The sequence below is a fragment of the Gnatocerus cornutus genome, chromosome 2 (assembly GCF_029298725.1).
Source record: "Gnatocerus cornutus isolate USDA-ARS CGAHR chromosome 2, icGnaCorn1.1, whole genome shotgun sequence".
In the NCBI taxonomy this organism is placed as follows: Eukaryota; Metazoa; Arthropoda; class Insecta; order Coleoptera; family Tenebrionidae; genus Gnatocerus; species Gnatocerus cornutus.
Genome location: NC_142234.1, coordinates 16816457 through 16831768, shown reverse-complemented (window position 1 = coordinate 16831768; position 15312 = coordinate 16816457). Strand labels below are relative to the sequence as shown.

The window sequence follows — 15312 nt, the reverse complement described above, 5'->3', positions numbered from 1 at the left end:
TCGTTTACGAGTTATGGCCAAAAATAAAAAAAATGAAAAATTTTCATCGTTTGAGTCGCAATTTTTTTTCGCGAAAAATCGACTATCGAATTTTGGGCTTTTAAGCACTTTTTCTAACGTAAAATGAGCCGAGAAAAACGATGGCGCAAACCGCATCTCAATATCTCTAATAGTTTCTGAGATATTTAACTTTGAAAATTGGGAAAAATGAGAAAAAATGAAAATCAACTATCCGAAACTTTGATCGGCCATAACTCAGTTATTTGTTGTCGGATCTGAATTTAAATCCCAGATTTGGAATCTGCGTAAAATTCTGCGTTCACTGATGTATAATAACTCAAGTTTACTCTAAAAAATAAGCGAGATATCGATATGAGAAATTTGTTATAGTTTTAATCATGAATTTTCGCAAAAATTTGCAAATTTCGACTATTGGAAAATCTAAAAACGATTTCTTATGTAAAAAATCGCGAGAAAAACGATGCCGCAAACCACATTCCAATATCTGTAATAGTTTCCGAGATATCGAGCATGAATTATTTCGAACCTTCGAAAATTTGACCCTCTGGCGACAACCCAAAATTTCAAACGGCTATAGCTCGGTTATTTATTGACAAATTTTAAAAAATTATCATATTTTTAGATTCAGCGTGAAATTCTGCGTAAAATGAGACCCAAATTTGTTGAGTTTGCTTAATAAATAAATGAGGTATTGGAAAAAAACTGTTTTGAAAACATCATTTTAGGGTGATTTTCAATCAATGTCTTCAAAATAAAAATGACGTTTAATAGCATTGAATTATACATCAGTCGAAAGAGGAGCTCAAAATCTATCTACTGGCCAAATTTGAGATCTATAGGACAAATAGTTTGCGAGTTATGGCCAAAAATTAAAAAAAATGAAAAATTTTCATCGTTCGAGTCGCAATTTTTTTTCGCGAAAAATCGACTATCGAATTTTGGGCTTTTAAGCACTTTTTCTAACGTAAAATGAGCCGAGAAAAACGATGGCGCAAACCGCATCTCAATATCTCTAATAGTTTCCGAGATATTTAATTTTGAAAATTGGGAAAAATGAGAAAAAATGAAAATCAACTATCCGAAACTTTGATCGGCCATAACTCAGTTATTTGTTGTCGGATCTGAATTTAAGTCCCAGATTTGGAATCTGCGTAAAATTCTGCGTTCACTGATGTATAATAACTCAAGTTTACTCTAAAAAATAAGCGAGATATCGATATGAGAAATTTGTTATAGTTTTAATCATGAATTTTCTCGAAAATTTGCAAATTTTGACTATTGAAAAATCTAAAAACGATTTCTTATGTAAAAAATCGCGAGAAAAACGACGCCGCAAACCGCATTCCAATATCTGTAATAGTTTCCGAGATATCGAGCATGAATTGTTTCGAATCTTCGAAAATTTGACCCTCTGGCGACAACCCAAAATTTCAAACGGCCATAACTCGGTTATTTATTAACAAAGTTTAAAAAATTATCATATTTTTAGATTCAGCGTGAAATTCTGCGTAAAATGAGACCCAAATTTGTTGAGTTTGCTTAATAAATAAATGAGATATTGGAAAAAAACTGTTTTGAAAACATCATTTTAGGGTGATTTTCAATCAATGTTTTCAAAATAAAAATGACGTTTAATAGCATTGAATTATACATCAGTCGAAAGAGGAGCTCAAAATCTATCTACTGGCCAAATTTGAGATCTATAGGACAAATAGTTTGCGAGTTATGGCCAAAAATTAAAAAAAATGAAAAATTTTCATCGTTCGAGTCGCAATTTTTTTTCGCGAAAAATCGACTATCGAATTTTGGGCTTTTAAGCACTTTTTCTAACTAAAAATGAGCCGAGAAAAACGATGGCGCAAACCGCATCTCAATATCTCTAATAGTTTCCGAGATATTTAATTTTGAAAATTGGGAAAAATGAGAAAAAATGAAAATCAACTATCCGAAACTTTGATCGGCCATAACTCAGTTATTTGTTGTCGGATCTGAATTTAAGTCCCAGATTTGGAATCTGCGTAAAATTCTGCGTTCACTGATGTATAATAACTTAGGTTTACTCTAAAAAATAAGCGAGATATCGATATGAGAAATTTGTTATAGTTTTAATCATGAATTTTCTCGAAAATTTGCAAATTTCGACTATTGAAAAATCTAAAAACGATTTCTTATGTAAAAAATCGCGAGAAAAACGACGCCGCAAACCGCATTCCAATATCTGTAATAGTTTTCGAGATATCGAGCATGAATTGTTTCGAACCTTCGAAAATTTGACCCTCTGGCGACAACCCAAAATTTCAAACGGCCATAACTCGGTTATTTATTAACAAAGTTTAAAAAATTATCATATTTTTAGATTCAGCGTGAAATTCTGCGTAAAATGAGACCCAAATTTGTTGAGTTTGCTTAATAAATAAATGAGGTATTGGAAAAAAAACGGTTTTGAAAACATCATTTTAGGGTGATTTTCAATCAATGTTTTCAAAATAAAAATGACGTTTAATAGCATTGAATTATACATCAGTCGAAAGAGGAGCTCAAAATCTATCTACTGGCCAAATTTCAGATCTATAGGACAAATAGTTTGCGAGTTATGGCCAAAAATTAAAAAAAATGAAAAATTTTCATCGTTCGAGTCGCAATTTTTTTTCGCGAAAAATCGACTATCGAATTTTGAGCTTTTAAGCACTTTTTCTAACGTAAAATGAGCCGAGAAAAACGATGGCGCAAACCGCATCTCAATATCTCTAATAGTTTCCGAGATATTTAATTTTGAAAATTGGGAAAAATGAGAAAAAATGAAAATCAACAATCCGAAACTTTGATCGGCCATAACTCAGTTATTTGTTGTCGGATCTGAATTTAAGTCCCAGATTTGGAATCTGCGTAAAATTCTGCGTTCACTGATGTATAATAACTCAAGTTTACTCTAAAAAATAAGCGAGATATGAGAAATTTGTTATAGTTTTAATCATGAATTTTCTCGAAAATTTGCAAATTTCGACTATTGAAAAATCTAAAAACGATTTCTTATGTAAAAAATCGCGAAAAAAACGATGCCGCAAACCGCATTCCTATATCTGGAATAGTTTCTGAGATATCGAGCATGAATTGTTTCGAACCTTCGAAAATTTGACCCTCTGGCGACAACCCAAAATTTTAAACGGCCATAACTCGGTTATTTATTGACAAATTTTAAAAAATTGCGAACTTTGCGAAAATTTTGCAAATTTCGACTGTAGAAAAATCAAAATACTATTTCTTATGTAAAAAATCGCGAGAAAAACGATGGTGCAAACCGCATTTCAATATCTGAAATAGTTTCCGAGATATCGAGCACGAATTGTTTTGAACCAGCAAAAATTTGGCCCTCTGGCAACAAGAAAAAAATTAAACCGACGTTTAATAGCTTTGAATTTACATCAGTCGAAAGTGAAGCTCAATATCTATCTACTGGCTAAATTTGAGATCGATCGGACAAATAGTTTGCAAGCTATGGTCAAAAATAAAAAAATTGAAAAATTTGTATCGTTTGAGGTGGAATTTTTTTTCGCGAAAAATCGACTATCGATTTTTGGGCTTTTGATAACAGTTTCTAACGTAAAATGAGCCGAGAAAAAGAATGACACAAACCGCATTTCAATATCTCAAATAGTTTCCGAGATATTTAACTTTAAAAATTACGAAAAATGAAAAATGAAAATCAGCTTTCCGAAACTTTGATCGGCCATACCTCAGTTATTTGTTGTCGGATCTGAATTTAAATCCCAGATTTGGAATCTGCCGAAAATTTTGTGTTCACTGATGTAGAATAACTTAAGTTTACTTTAAAAAAGAAGCGAGATATCGATATCAGAAATTTGGCATAGTTGTAGTCATGAATTTTTGCGAAAATTGCGTTTTGTATGTAGGTGATTTGTCGAACATTTAATAACCACGGAAACCGTTTATAAACACAACACTCTGGCGAATCTTATAGAGTGTTAATCACATCACTCTGACGTCACACGCTCCAAGAGACGTCTCACTTTATGAACACACCCCAAGGTGAACCATTCGGAGAGAAGGAAATGAAACACAGTGGTCGTCATGTGTCTTGTATTTATTTCTAACTGTAATAAATAAACATTATCTCATGTATTTACAGAAACACATTTACGATCGACACATGCTAATGAAAATGGAAATAATTTATCAGTGATATGTATGAATTAAACATCTATATAAAAACGTCGACATAAAGAGCTTTGCTTATGTGTTACAAACAGGGTGTGGTTACACAATAGAAATTTTCGAATCTTTCGTAATGGAAACGATTTTTTAAGAAACGTGGTCCTAGAGGATGTCGATAAGCTGAACTGTGCAACACATTGAAAATCGAATTGCCGGGTTTAAAGGCGCTAATACTAACGTGCTATGCTTATCTAAGCATGATTTAAATTCACGCACTTGATTGTCTCGTGCCTTTAAATTAAATTAAGATGATTTGCATGTGTTTGAAATTATAAAATTGTAAATTGTACTTTTTTTAATAACAATACACACATGCTAACCAAAATAATTTTCACTTGTCGAATGGAATTTAGAAGTATACTTAATTATTGGTTTCTCCAACAAGATCGTGTTTATAGAAAATATTACGTTATCATACTTAAACCTAACTATACTTAAGTTTAGGATTTATATCTAAAATATTCATGCCTGTATACATCCTTGGTACATTATGAATCATTCATACTATCATTTATTTACAAAGGTTCTTATTTACAAGGTAAATGGCACTGGAAATTTTACGTTTAAGTAAGTACGATCGTTATAAAAATACAAATACCTAACAAAATAATCACATTTAATGAGACGCTTCGAAATGAAAAAAAACTGATCGAAATTAGTGTGATTTGAGCCTCCATCGTGAAACAAAACGGCGCTACCATAAATGTGGATCACAACTTTGACGTGTTTCGGCAGTAAATATATTCTCCTTAAGTACACAATGTAAATTTCAATTAAGATACCATTACAACAGTTTTTTCGTATTTTATTTATATATTTAGACTTATCCTACACATTTCTGACTAGAATGTACATCCCGAACGGGTAATTGAAGGATTTGTTAATTCATTGTAAGTGAATCCGCGAAGTAGGTTGAACTACTTTCCATAAAATGGTACTGTACAAAAAATAACCAAAAATACACTTAATAATTATAATACCATGTAAAGTGTATAAATCGACACATACAGGAAGCACGTAATTAAGAAACAGGTTCTTATAGTCTAGGTTAAAAATTATTGAAGAAACTATTCGGTACCCAATTTTTCTCTAAAAGGCCTTCCATCATCGACACGTCGTTCTAAATCAGTTCCTTGAAAAACTGTCATACCGAGCAGCTGCCTTGGTCAATCTACAACTTGATAGAACGATATGGTTTAATTTGCACGAAATCAGTGCGATATCACAATGGGTTCACATTCATGAAAAAGCTTGAACAACCTTATTTACCGAGTACACGAGGGAATGTTTAGAAACAAATTGGTTCTTTGAACCATGAAATACCTGCATCAGTGAACATTCAAATTGTAAAATAAGAAACATCCAGTCCATTCGAACACAACATACACAGTCAAAGTATTGATTAACAGTCATTTAAACAGTTCACGTGTTACACTTGAGTCGGTGCCGGCATATAACCCAAATTCTTTCTTTGCAAGAACAGGTGGATCTCGGCGAACCGAGGTCTATCAGTCGCGTTCCTCTTCCAACACTCGCCCATGAGATCGTAGATCTCACGAGGACATGCTGCTGGTCTTGGAAGGTACCTTTGACAACCGTCGTTTTGGTACCAATGGTTGCAGTTCTCCACGACTTGCTCGCTGGTGAGTTCTGCGTAAGGCTGCTGGGTGCACAACATCAAGATCTCCCATAACGTCACGGCGAACGCCCACACGTCGCTTTTTGTCGTTTGTCGACCCTGAAAACAACAATTTGAATCTCTCATACACCAGAAGCTCCACTCACCAATAACAAGCTCTCCCACGACATCCATCGGATTGGAAGTCTTGCTTTCGTATCACTAATGTAGTAGTCCGATTCGTATCTATCGCAGTACATTGCATGATCGGATATTTTGACAGTGAAGCTCTTATCTATTACACAATTCCTGGAAAAAGAAGATTGAAATTACCGAAGAACAATTAAACGAGCTCAATGTAATTTAAACCAGTTCTAATTGAAAAGAGAGTCGCAATGCGATTTAAATCGATAATCTGCGGCTGTCTAGACAAATCTACTTCAAATATTCGCCGCATTTAACTTTTAATTGCTCCAGTTTTCCTGTTTGTTTTTTCTCTGAGTGGGAATAGAAAATTCTAGTTTGTTTACTGGAGAGAAGCTTTGAATAAATTAAAAGGAGAACACCGGAATTTGCGCAATTTAGACGTGAACTAAAAATGTAATCACACGGATAAGTTTTAGAGTAGTGTTAAGGGCAATTAACTTTTTGTGCTTCGTTCAAACACGCGTCTGACCAAAGAGAATGTAATATTTACTACTGTGAAAAATATAAAATGCAGGAATGCATTATTGCAGCAGAATCAATTATTGACACGACTTTATTAGTAATAAAACTGATAAATAAAAGCACGTAAATATTATATAGCAGTGCAATATGTCCTGAATGATAGATGACATCAAACTAATTGCAAATGTGTTACATAACAATTGGCAAAGCGAGACTTTATTTAAAATATCTCGTATTTGGTCATATCGAAACAGAATTTTTAATAAAGTGTAGCGCTTAGAATAATGAAAATGGAATGCTGCAATCAAAGGCTTTGTTGTTCAATATCGATTGATATTTCTGTAATTAATAGAGTTGCAAACAACAATAGTGTGCAAATTAATTTTTTATTTCCAAGAGTGTTACAACTGAGATTTAATCAAACTTTAATGATCAAGAGTTTGTCGGTAAAACCATTTGAACAAAAGGATGACTTTTAGCAAAAATCGGACGACAATGCAGAGCATAAAACAACAGAAATTTTTAGTTTTTGCGGGTGAAATGCGAGCACCCAAACGAAACAAAGCATGTCATGATTTATTTTCCGGGCGCGTCATGTAGGTGCTTCGTCTTAACAAGAAAACTTGCGGAGTAATTTTTAATAAGGTTCCAAAGATAAATTGGGCTTCTTACCTTGCTGCTAAATCCCTGTGGACCAAGTCTAAGGACTCTAAGTACTTCATTCCGGAAGCAATCTGTGTGGCCATGTATATGAGACAGCCGTAACTGAAAAAAACAAGTAATACGTTAATTAAGGTGCCAAACCTCCGAAGAGGGCAAAGCGGAAAAATCGTGAAAGTAGAGGCTTCATAACGCGCCAAGTTCCACGGACATTAAATTGAAACCGGTTGAAAAAGCCCGTTTCCTTTGACGCCACGCGAAATTTCCATTCATTCGGAAGAGCCCGAAAGTTTTTTCCATTGCAGAGTTTTTGCATACTTTGTGTAATTAGTTTTGGGTCTTGTCGACTCGTTATTGTGTGCATTCTAATCCGTAAAGAATAATTACCTGTCTTGTGGAGAGCTGTGGATGGAAATTTAAATGAAGTTGTCGCGTAAATTATTCAACAAATAATGGCAGAACGTTGGGAATTATGTTTTATTGCAGATAACAGTGAACGAGTTTATAGGATCACGTTGGTTAATTTCCGCCCCGTTATGTTTAATATTACACCAAACCGGGAGCAAGCAGGGGAGTTATTCGATCTGAGATCGTTTTACTCGGCGAGGACTTCCATAACTATAAAGCATAGACCACGGAATTATCTAGGTGACGTCCAAATACTCCACATTAAGACATTTTGTGTCACCATCATCGTTAAACTGCCTCTTCATTGATTCTAATGTACTGATTAAATTCCAGCTATCACTCCCATGGGTGGATGGTACTTTTATCGGTTGTTAAATTTTAACTGGCGTTTTAATTGTAAAATAAAGCAAATTACCGGAACCGCTCAAAAAACGTCAACTCCCGGAATACACAAAGCCCTTCTGGAATGGAAATTTTGTTTTATTATGCAATACACTGGTTATTACGGTCCCATATGTGTGATAGCAGTTCTCTCAGTTAATTAATCTGAATTGAGTGCGGTTAATCGATTCCCCCGGATGTACGATTTAATAAATTTTGATGTTTAAATTAACAGGAGATGCGCGAAACTGATGAAAATATATTGCGACGTTATCAAAAAGTACACGGCTTTTAATCCATCAGGGTTTCTGCTACAGTTAAACTTTTTGTCCTTTTTGTCCCTGGGAAATCTAATTTGAGCAATTAAAGTGGCAAACTCTGCAATATTTCAGACACGCCAAGACTTGAAAGGTTTTGGCATGAATTTTAGGAATTACGGTGAGATTAGGATGAAATAGTTTACAACGACTGTAAACATTCTAAGCCTGTAGCTACATTAACTCCTGGAATATTCTAAATTTCAGAAGATACAGTTGCACAATTTTTTTTACATGTAAATAAACTAAATCTTCTTCGGTAACAAGCTTTATTAGTGATTTAATTTAAGACAATCAACGTTTAATTTTTGTTTTAATTAGACTAAGTAGTAAAGTTTTTAATGCACAGAAAACAACGCTGCAACGAAAAACTCTACATTTCGAGAGGAAAAAGAAATTAAATTAATTAAGCTTTAACTTAATGAAATGTCTGAGGAATTAAATAGAAGCAGGTTTTTGGTTTTGTAGTTACTTATTTCATCCAGGCTAATTTAAAAAAATGATTTTAAAAAATGGTGGATGCGCCGGGTCTATGCTATTTTGGTGCATTATGTGAGATTGTAGCTAAAATTTCAAAAAGAAGTTACTAGTTACATGTTATTAAAAATAAAATTAATAAAGTGAAAATTTCGGTTTGGTTGGGAACCGATGAACTTTTGTTAAACAGAATTCCGCGAGTTCCGCAACAAGAAGAATAAATTTCTTTATTAAAGTCTTAATGAAGAGCATTGTCAACTGATAAAAAAAAAGTATGCTCCAGTTTTCATTTCGAATATGAAATCCTACGCTACGAGTTTTAATAACATTTCATTGCAGCAACAAAAAGATGCTAAACCAGTTTTCCAATCTCTTTATTACAACGTCGAAAATACGTAGGCATCTTGAACAATTAATTCTTTCCCTCCCCAGAACCGTCATAATTTCCTCGATAAGTAAACAGGAACCGCCCCCAAACCTCTGTAATCGCTTGTTTTAAGCTTCATTCGAGAACCTTACCATCGCTAATGGACTTGTCACCACAATTTATGATGTGCCACATTAATTTATGCATTTTTTCCCATTGAAGCAGTGTCGTAAAAGAGCAAAAACCCGTCACGTTAATCCAAAAAGACTCTTTCATTCGCGATACATTAAACAAGATTAATAAGAAAAGATGAATGACGGTGTTTTGATCGTCAAGCGTGATTTTCTTCAGTCTGACGTTTCCTGTTGCAAGAACGACAGTTCACAATTTGGGTCGTGCATTTCAGCTTCCAGAAGCACTAACCTTCAGGAAATTTCAGTCACTGAAACCGATTAAATTTGAGACATGGAACACTATCACAAGTTCGACGTCTCTCATCGGTACCAATAAACGAGCTTTGTCGCCACATAAAGCTTATTAGTAATTTGGAGCGGCGTTCTGCTGAAACGCCCGGATTTGCTGGATTTATCGAGTTAAACGCTTCTTGGGTTGAATTTGTAACTGAGCGGGGAGAAACGCGTTAATACGAGATTTAAATTATGCTAAACTTTTTACAGAAATTACGGTTTCAAGTCAAAATCGATTCGCCCAATTGAAACTGCGATGGGTACTTTTCTTGTTAGGCTCGAAGCACGCGATTTTTTCATTACGTGTTTAATTAAGTTATTGCGTTTTTTGTACCACCATAAATTATTTCGACATAAATCTCAATTATTTAACGATCATGTCATATTAGCGGCGTTTTTAATTTAACGCTGCCGCTGCCGTTCCGCTTAATCTATTCTTGCGGGATGTTATTAACGTCTTACACGTCCCATTCCCGAATATGCCCTACACTCCATTATCATAATCCCCTCATCCCGCTTTTAATTTAATTTCATTCGGTTGCGTTACAGTCGGATGGTCATGTAAACTAATTTTAATTCCTTGGACGAAACTCCCATACTTCGCACACAACACCGAAATGAATTCATTACCGAAACGTTATTAAGTACTAATTGCAAACTAAGCATAAATGTCATTTCCTGGAATAGAGCAGGGGGACTTGCATTTCCAGCTGCTCATTCGTGTGTAATTAAAACAACGTGAAACGAACAAAGGTCATCTGGAAGTAATGCGAAAAATCGTCCGAAACCAAAGCTAGTTGCAAAAGATACGTACGTGAACGAAGTCGAAAAATTTCGTATTGTCTGCGCGTAATTGGACTCTTTGAAGTCGTTTAAAATGACCTCGGGGATGTATTGTATGAAACTTTATTTTTTTCTTCATGCGGAACAGATTTTCTTTGATACGGAAATTTGTGAACGGAAAAATAGGGCGCTTCAAAGAACTTTGTTTTGTTTACTCTTTTGATAATAGTAGTGATATTGTTGAGTGGTGCGTTCTTTCACGAAAAAAGTTTCATAATTAAATATTTATCCAAACATCAGTCAACAAGAAAAATTACTGTCCTACATTTTCATAATTGCACAAATTTTTTGTTATTAATTTATACCAGTTTGGAAATTTATATGCGCAGAATTCAATTATTTTTAAATATGAAGAGGAGTTTTTAATATTCATACTCAGATCAAACTATTCAAATAGCAATATTAAAGCTCGCGGAGATGTTTCGGAATCAAAAGAAATTTTAATTAGAAGCTCGAATTGAGTAATTTTACATCAAAAACAACATTTTAGGCATGTTGCCTGAGATAATAACTTTCAATGAAGTTTTTATTGTGCATTAAAGCGAACGACTTTATTTAAAATGTCGGCTATTCTCGAGACAAAATAACGTTTCTTCTGTATTTCCATGAACATCGCAAACAAGTGTTTACTTATTTTTCGTTAAAGGCAAAAATGGTGTTAAAATTTTCAAAATAGTCAAGTAGAAACGATAGTTCCTTAAACAAAGGCGACATGTTTCCATAAGTTGTAAACTCTCTCGCCCCATAAAAAATAACTTGTAGGTATTTTAGTGTGGGCTATATTTCGCCGTTATGGGCGCAGTCTTTATTACTGTACGCAGTTTATTCGGTGGCCGTTGAGCGCGGTATGAAAACCACCCCGAGCACAATACGGAATTTTTATGAACGGGATAAAATCCCTGTCTAAAATCGCATAATAGAATTTTTGTCTGGTGGTGCTTTCACAATATGGGATTTTTTCATACATATTTCGGATGCTACGTACAGTTTTCATTTACTGTAAAAAGCGTTCTCTCCGGCCGTCGATGACACAACAATATTTTGTGTATGGCTCGATTTAATTGACATTTGAGTTTCGATTCGATGCGGATTCGAAATTAATTCCAAACATTATTGTGCTTCATAAAATTGGCGAGGGTGAATCATACAGGCCTGAAAAAATAATTTGACAATTCGGATGGTATTGCTGTTTATCCGGAGGCATATGTCATTACCAAATGGGCAAATAATCAGCCCCGGAAGTGTTTAATTAATGGTGGTTGTTTGTACAAACGTGACCGGTTTGAAATGATAAAATAACGGGGGGCTCTGTGACCATCGCAGGACCGCAAAAATAAACAAAATTTGTCAGTGTTCCAGCTGAATACACAGTCGCCTTTTGATTGACTCAACCACGCACTTTGAATTTAAAACAAAACATTATAGGAACATAATTGCTTATTTAATCGCGCCAAAACAAAAAGAAAGTTGTACGTTCAAATATCCAGCAGGAACATTGAGAGAAAAGAACAATAAACACGTGGGAGAGCCTCGACAAACACCTACTAGAAAACAAACACGACTTAAACTAGAAAACCGAGCGAAACTGCTGAACATTCAAGAAACTCTGGCGGAAAAGAAGAACAAAAATTATACGTAAATATTGGAACAAGGGCGAAACTTGTCCGAAATGCCGTGCATAATGTTCGGCCATACTTCCAACTATATTTACATTAAATATCATCCTCCAATATTCGGCCGATAGTAAAGCAGCAGGTTGCCAATATTATTCCATGCAAACTTGATTAAGTCCCTCCGAGACAAGAGATTCGTTTAAATGCATGAAAATAGCAGTAAGAATAATTGCATCTTAGTTAATTACATCATGCCAAAATTCGCAGAGACTAGTTTTTTGCGCACAGATCGTTAACGTTCCAAGATGTCTTCATTGGGATTTTCGCGAAAGACGTTCTAAATTATGCGGCAATTACGGCTCCAATATTCGTAATACGTTAATCAGCGAAGTAGATAAAAGTTGTGTTAATGGGAAGATTAATTCTGGTGCTCGGTCGACCGGTAATAATTCAGTTGGGCGAATGAGAGCAGAAATTCGAGAAAACGTGTTGATGGGGATCTCGAATGGTTTTATTCATATTGTCTCGTCAGAATCGCCCGTAGAAACTTTCAGGTTTTAGCACGCAAGATGCACAAAGGAAAAGCTGAAACATTGTGCTTTAGAATAACGTGGAGGTGCATTTCTAAAGAAATGGTAAGTTGTATTTGGAAAACGCCGACTCCGAAATCTGACGGAATAAAGGGTTTATTGAAGTTTAATTTTCATTGAAATATTTTGTTTGTTGGGCTAAACTTAGTCCCGTCTTTTTTTTTTATGTATCATTATGGGCGTGTTTGATTATTTAAAACTTGGCATGTTGCTCGCTGTATTGGCAAATACCTTCTCCCCATAAATATCAATGACCATCCCAATACACGCCTTCCGACCGAGACTTTATCACTGTTGGAATTTGAATTATTGTCTACCCTTTATACCATGCGCCGGTCCTGTGTGTCGAAATTAATCCCTCCAACATACACGCAACAAATAAACTGTCGACCGAACAATAAGCTCTTAAATCGTGCCCATTACACCGTAATGCCCGTTCTAGCACCTAGCAACATTGCTAAACAATCAGTTGAATATTAAACACAGAACGGATGAATGGCAAGTATCATGAATGCAAAATGCTTTGTGAAGAGCTTTAAAGCTCGACCCAGCGACGTGAACGTTTCAACTGAAATTACTCAGACGATTCGGATTTTCAGTCAATACCTATAATCGTTCGACGATCCCACCTCCGATTCGTATAACAGAAGATGTCGCCGCACAATCGCCGCTTTTTGAAACGGAAGAATGGAAAAAAGCTCAGAGAGGTCACTTATACGCGCCATTAGCACTATTCACGGACATAAACGGACCGAGAGCTTATTGTGTGATTATGCTTTGTCAAAAATTTGACCGCGAAATTTTTAATTTTAAATCAGTGAGAAATAACATTTGTGGTGTTTTCTAAATCCCGACTGCATTACGACTTTGTTTTGCTTTTTGTTAAATAAATAATTTTTAACATTGGCGCATAAAAATTCCATTAGCGTGCTGTAAAACGCAGAGTCCATTTTAAAATAATAATAACAAAACTAGCATTTTTTTCGTAAGCTCTGTTGTTATTTTTTTGCGCATAAAAACACAAAAATTTGCGATATCCAGTTAATAAAAAGTTATACCTGTTCACCAAAATTAACAACTGGAGGCTTGACTTTGGGTTTAAAAATAATTATAATTTCCTCAAACTGTTATTTACAATAGAAAGTACAAATAGTAATTGCGTACACAGTTGAATTTTGCCCAATTCTACAAACACAGAACTAAAGCATTCAAACCTCGCAGGACTGGCTTTAAAAGCTGCATCGACTTTGCCTGGTATATCGTGGCGATGTGCCGCACGAAAAATTTAATTTTTGAACAGGGAACAATAATAATGAGCAAAAATTCTTTCTGTTTGTGTCCGAGCGATGTTGTAATCACATTCCACTATTTTTTCTCTGGACACAATATGGGTTTTGGAGTTTTTGCAATAATACAGGCAGTGCACGTCCAAATAACTACTTAATTTTGGCATTCAAAATTGGGACTGATTAACCAAACTCGTTAATATTTTGTGCCTAATGTGATCACTTATTAATTGTACGACTGATTAGGATGTAAAGGACTGATTTTCACACATTCTGTAATCATTATTATCCCGTTCATCGGAATTTGATTTCCGCATGGTCAGCTGCTTTGTGGTATTGATTGATGGTGCCATATGCATCATCGCTACATTTAGTGAAGAATTTCCAGTTGAGGCTAGTGCAATGAAGAGACGTACGGAATGCTGTCCGATAACCAGTGATAAATAGCATCTCGGAAACATCAAAGTTGGAATTAGAACGTGTCCTTTAGTTATGTACATTTGAATCAATTACCTGCATATACCTTATTGGATAATTACACACGAAATTGAAATTAAACACTGATATTGGTTATACGGGCTTGTTTACCACTAATCTGGCAGAGGCGGGCTTCGGTAAATACTAGCTAAATTAATTTGAAGAGCGCATTGTAATTGGATGTGCATCTCTCTAAAAACATCCCTATAAACTTTTTTCCTACCTTATGGTTGGTCCAACTTGGTTGCCATCCTCGCTGACGGCCCTATGCGCCAAGAACCTGGGCAGATCCCCGGGATCCGAATGCTCCATAAGGGCGCACATGGGTTCGTCCTGACTGCACAGGCCCACAACCCTTGCAAGATTGGGATCTCTTAGCCCCGCGAGCCAGCTGGTCTCCCTCAGGAACTCATGTCTGCAACATCACGTGAACCAGATGATGCCTACTTACGTAAAGAGGACTTACAATACATGCGGTTCAGAACAAATAAAGACAATAAGAGGATTCATGCATATAACGAGGGGATGTTGGCCGTCTCTTTGATTCGATTTGCGGATGTGAATCATAATGTAAGTCAATACGTGACGTCGGGCCACGAATGTTAAACAGGGAAAATCAGATTTCAGGGTTAGTATGAGTGAAGAATAACCGCGAAAATTTATTAATGTTCACGTTGGGTGTTACGTTTAAACGACAGGATTAATGAAAAAGCGAAATTGAGTGAATTGGATGTAAGCATTAATGGGATTAAAATGTTATAATTAGAGACATTCGTGTAATGGAGATTATCACGTCTATTGAAGCCCATGGCTTTACTCTTTGAAACGGCGCAATTACTGTAATGAATCATCCGGTAAACGCAACGAGGAGCTGAAATACATCAA

The 15312-nt window shown here is 35.3% G+C and overlaps 1 protein-coding gene across 1 annotated transcript in view; it reads right to left on the bottom strand.

The window, feature by feature from the left end:
- Window positions 1-5682: 5682 nt before the first annotated feature.
- LOC148179571 (discoidin domain-containing receptor 2-like) overlaps window positions 5683-15312 on the bottom strand; it is a 113704-nt gene continuing 104074 nt past the window's right edge. The window contains exons 13-16 of the mRNA XM_088029797.1: window positions 14651-14842; window positions 7214-7306; window positions 6040-6181; window positions 5683-5992 (exon numbers count right to left, since the gene is read on the bottom strand). Coding sequence (XP_087885923.1) covers window positions 5684-5992; window positions 6040-6181; window positions 7214-7306; window positions 14651-14842 — 736 coding nt within the window. The 3' untranslated portion in view covers window position 5683. The remainder of the gene's footprint in view (window positions 5993-6039; window positions 6182-7213; window positions 7307-14650; window positions 14843-15312) is intronic.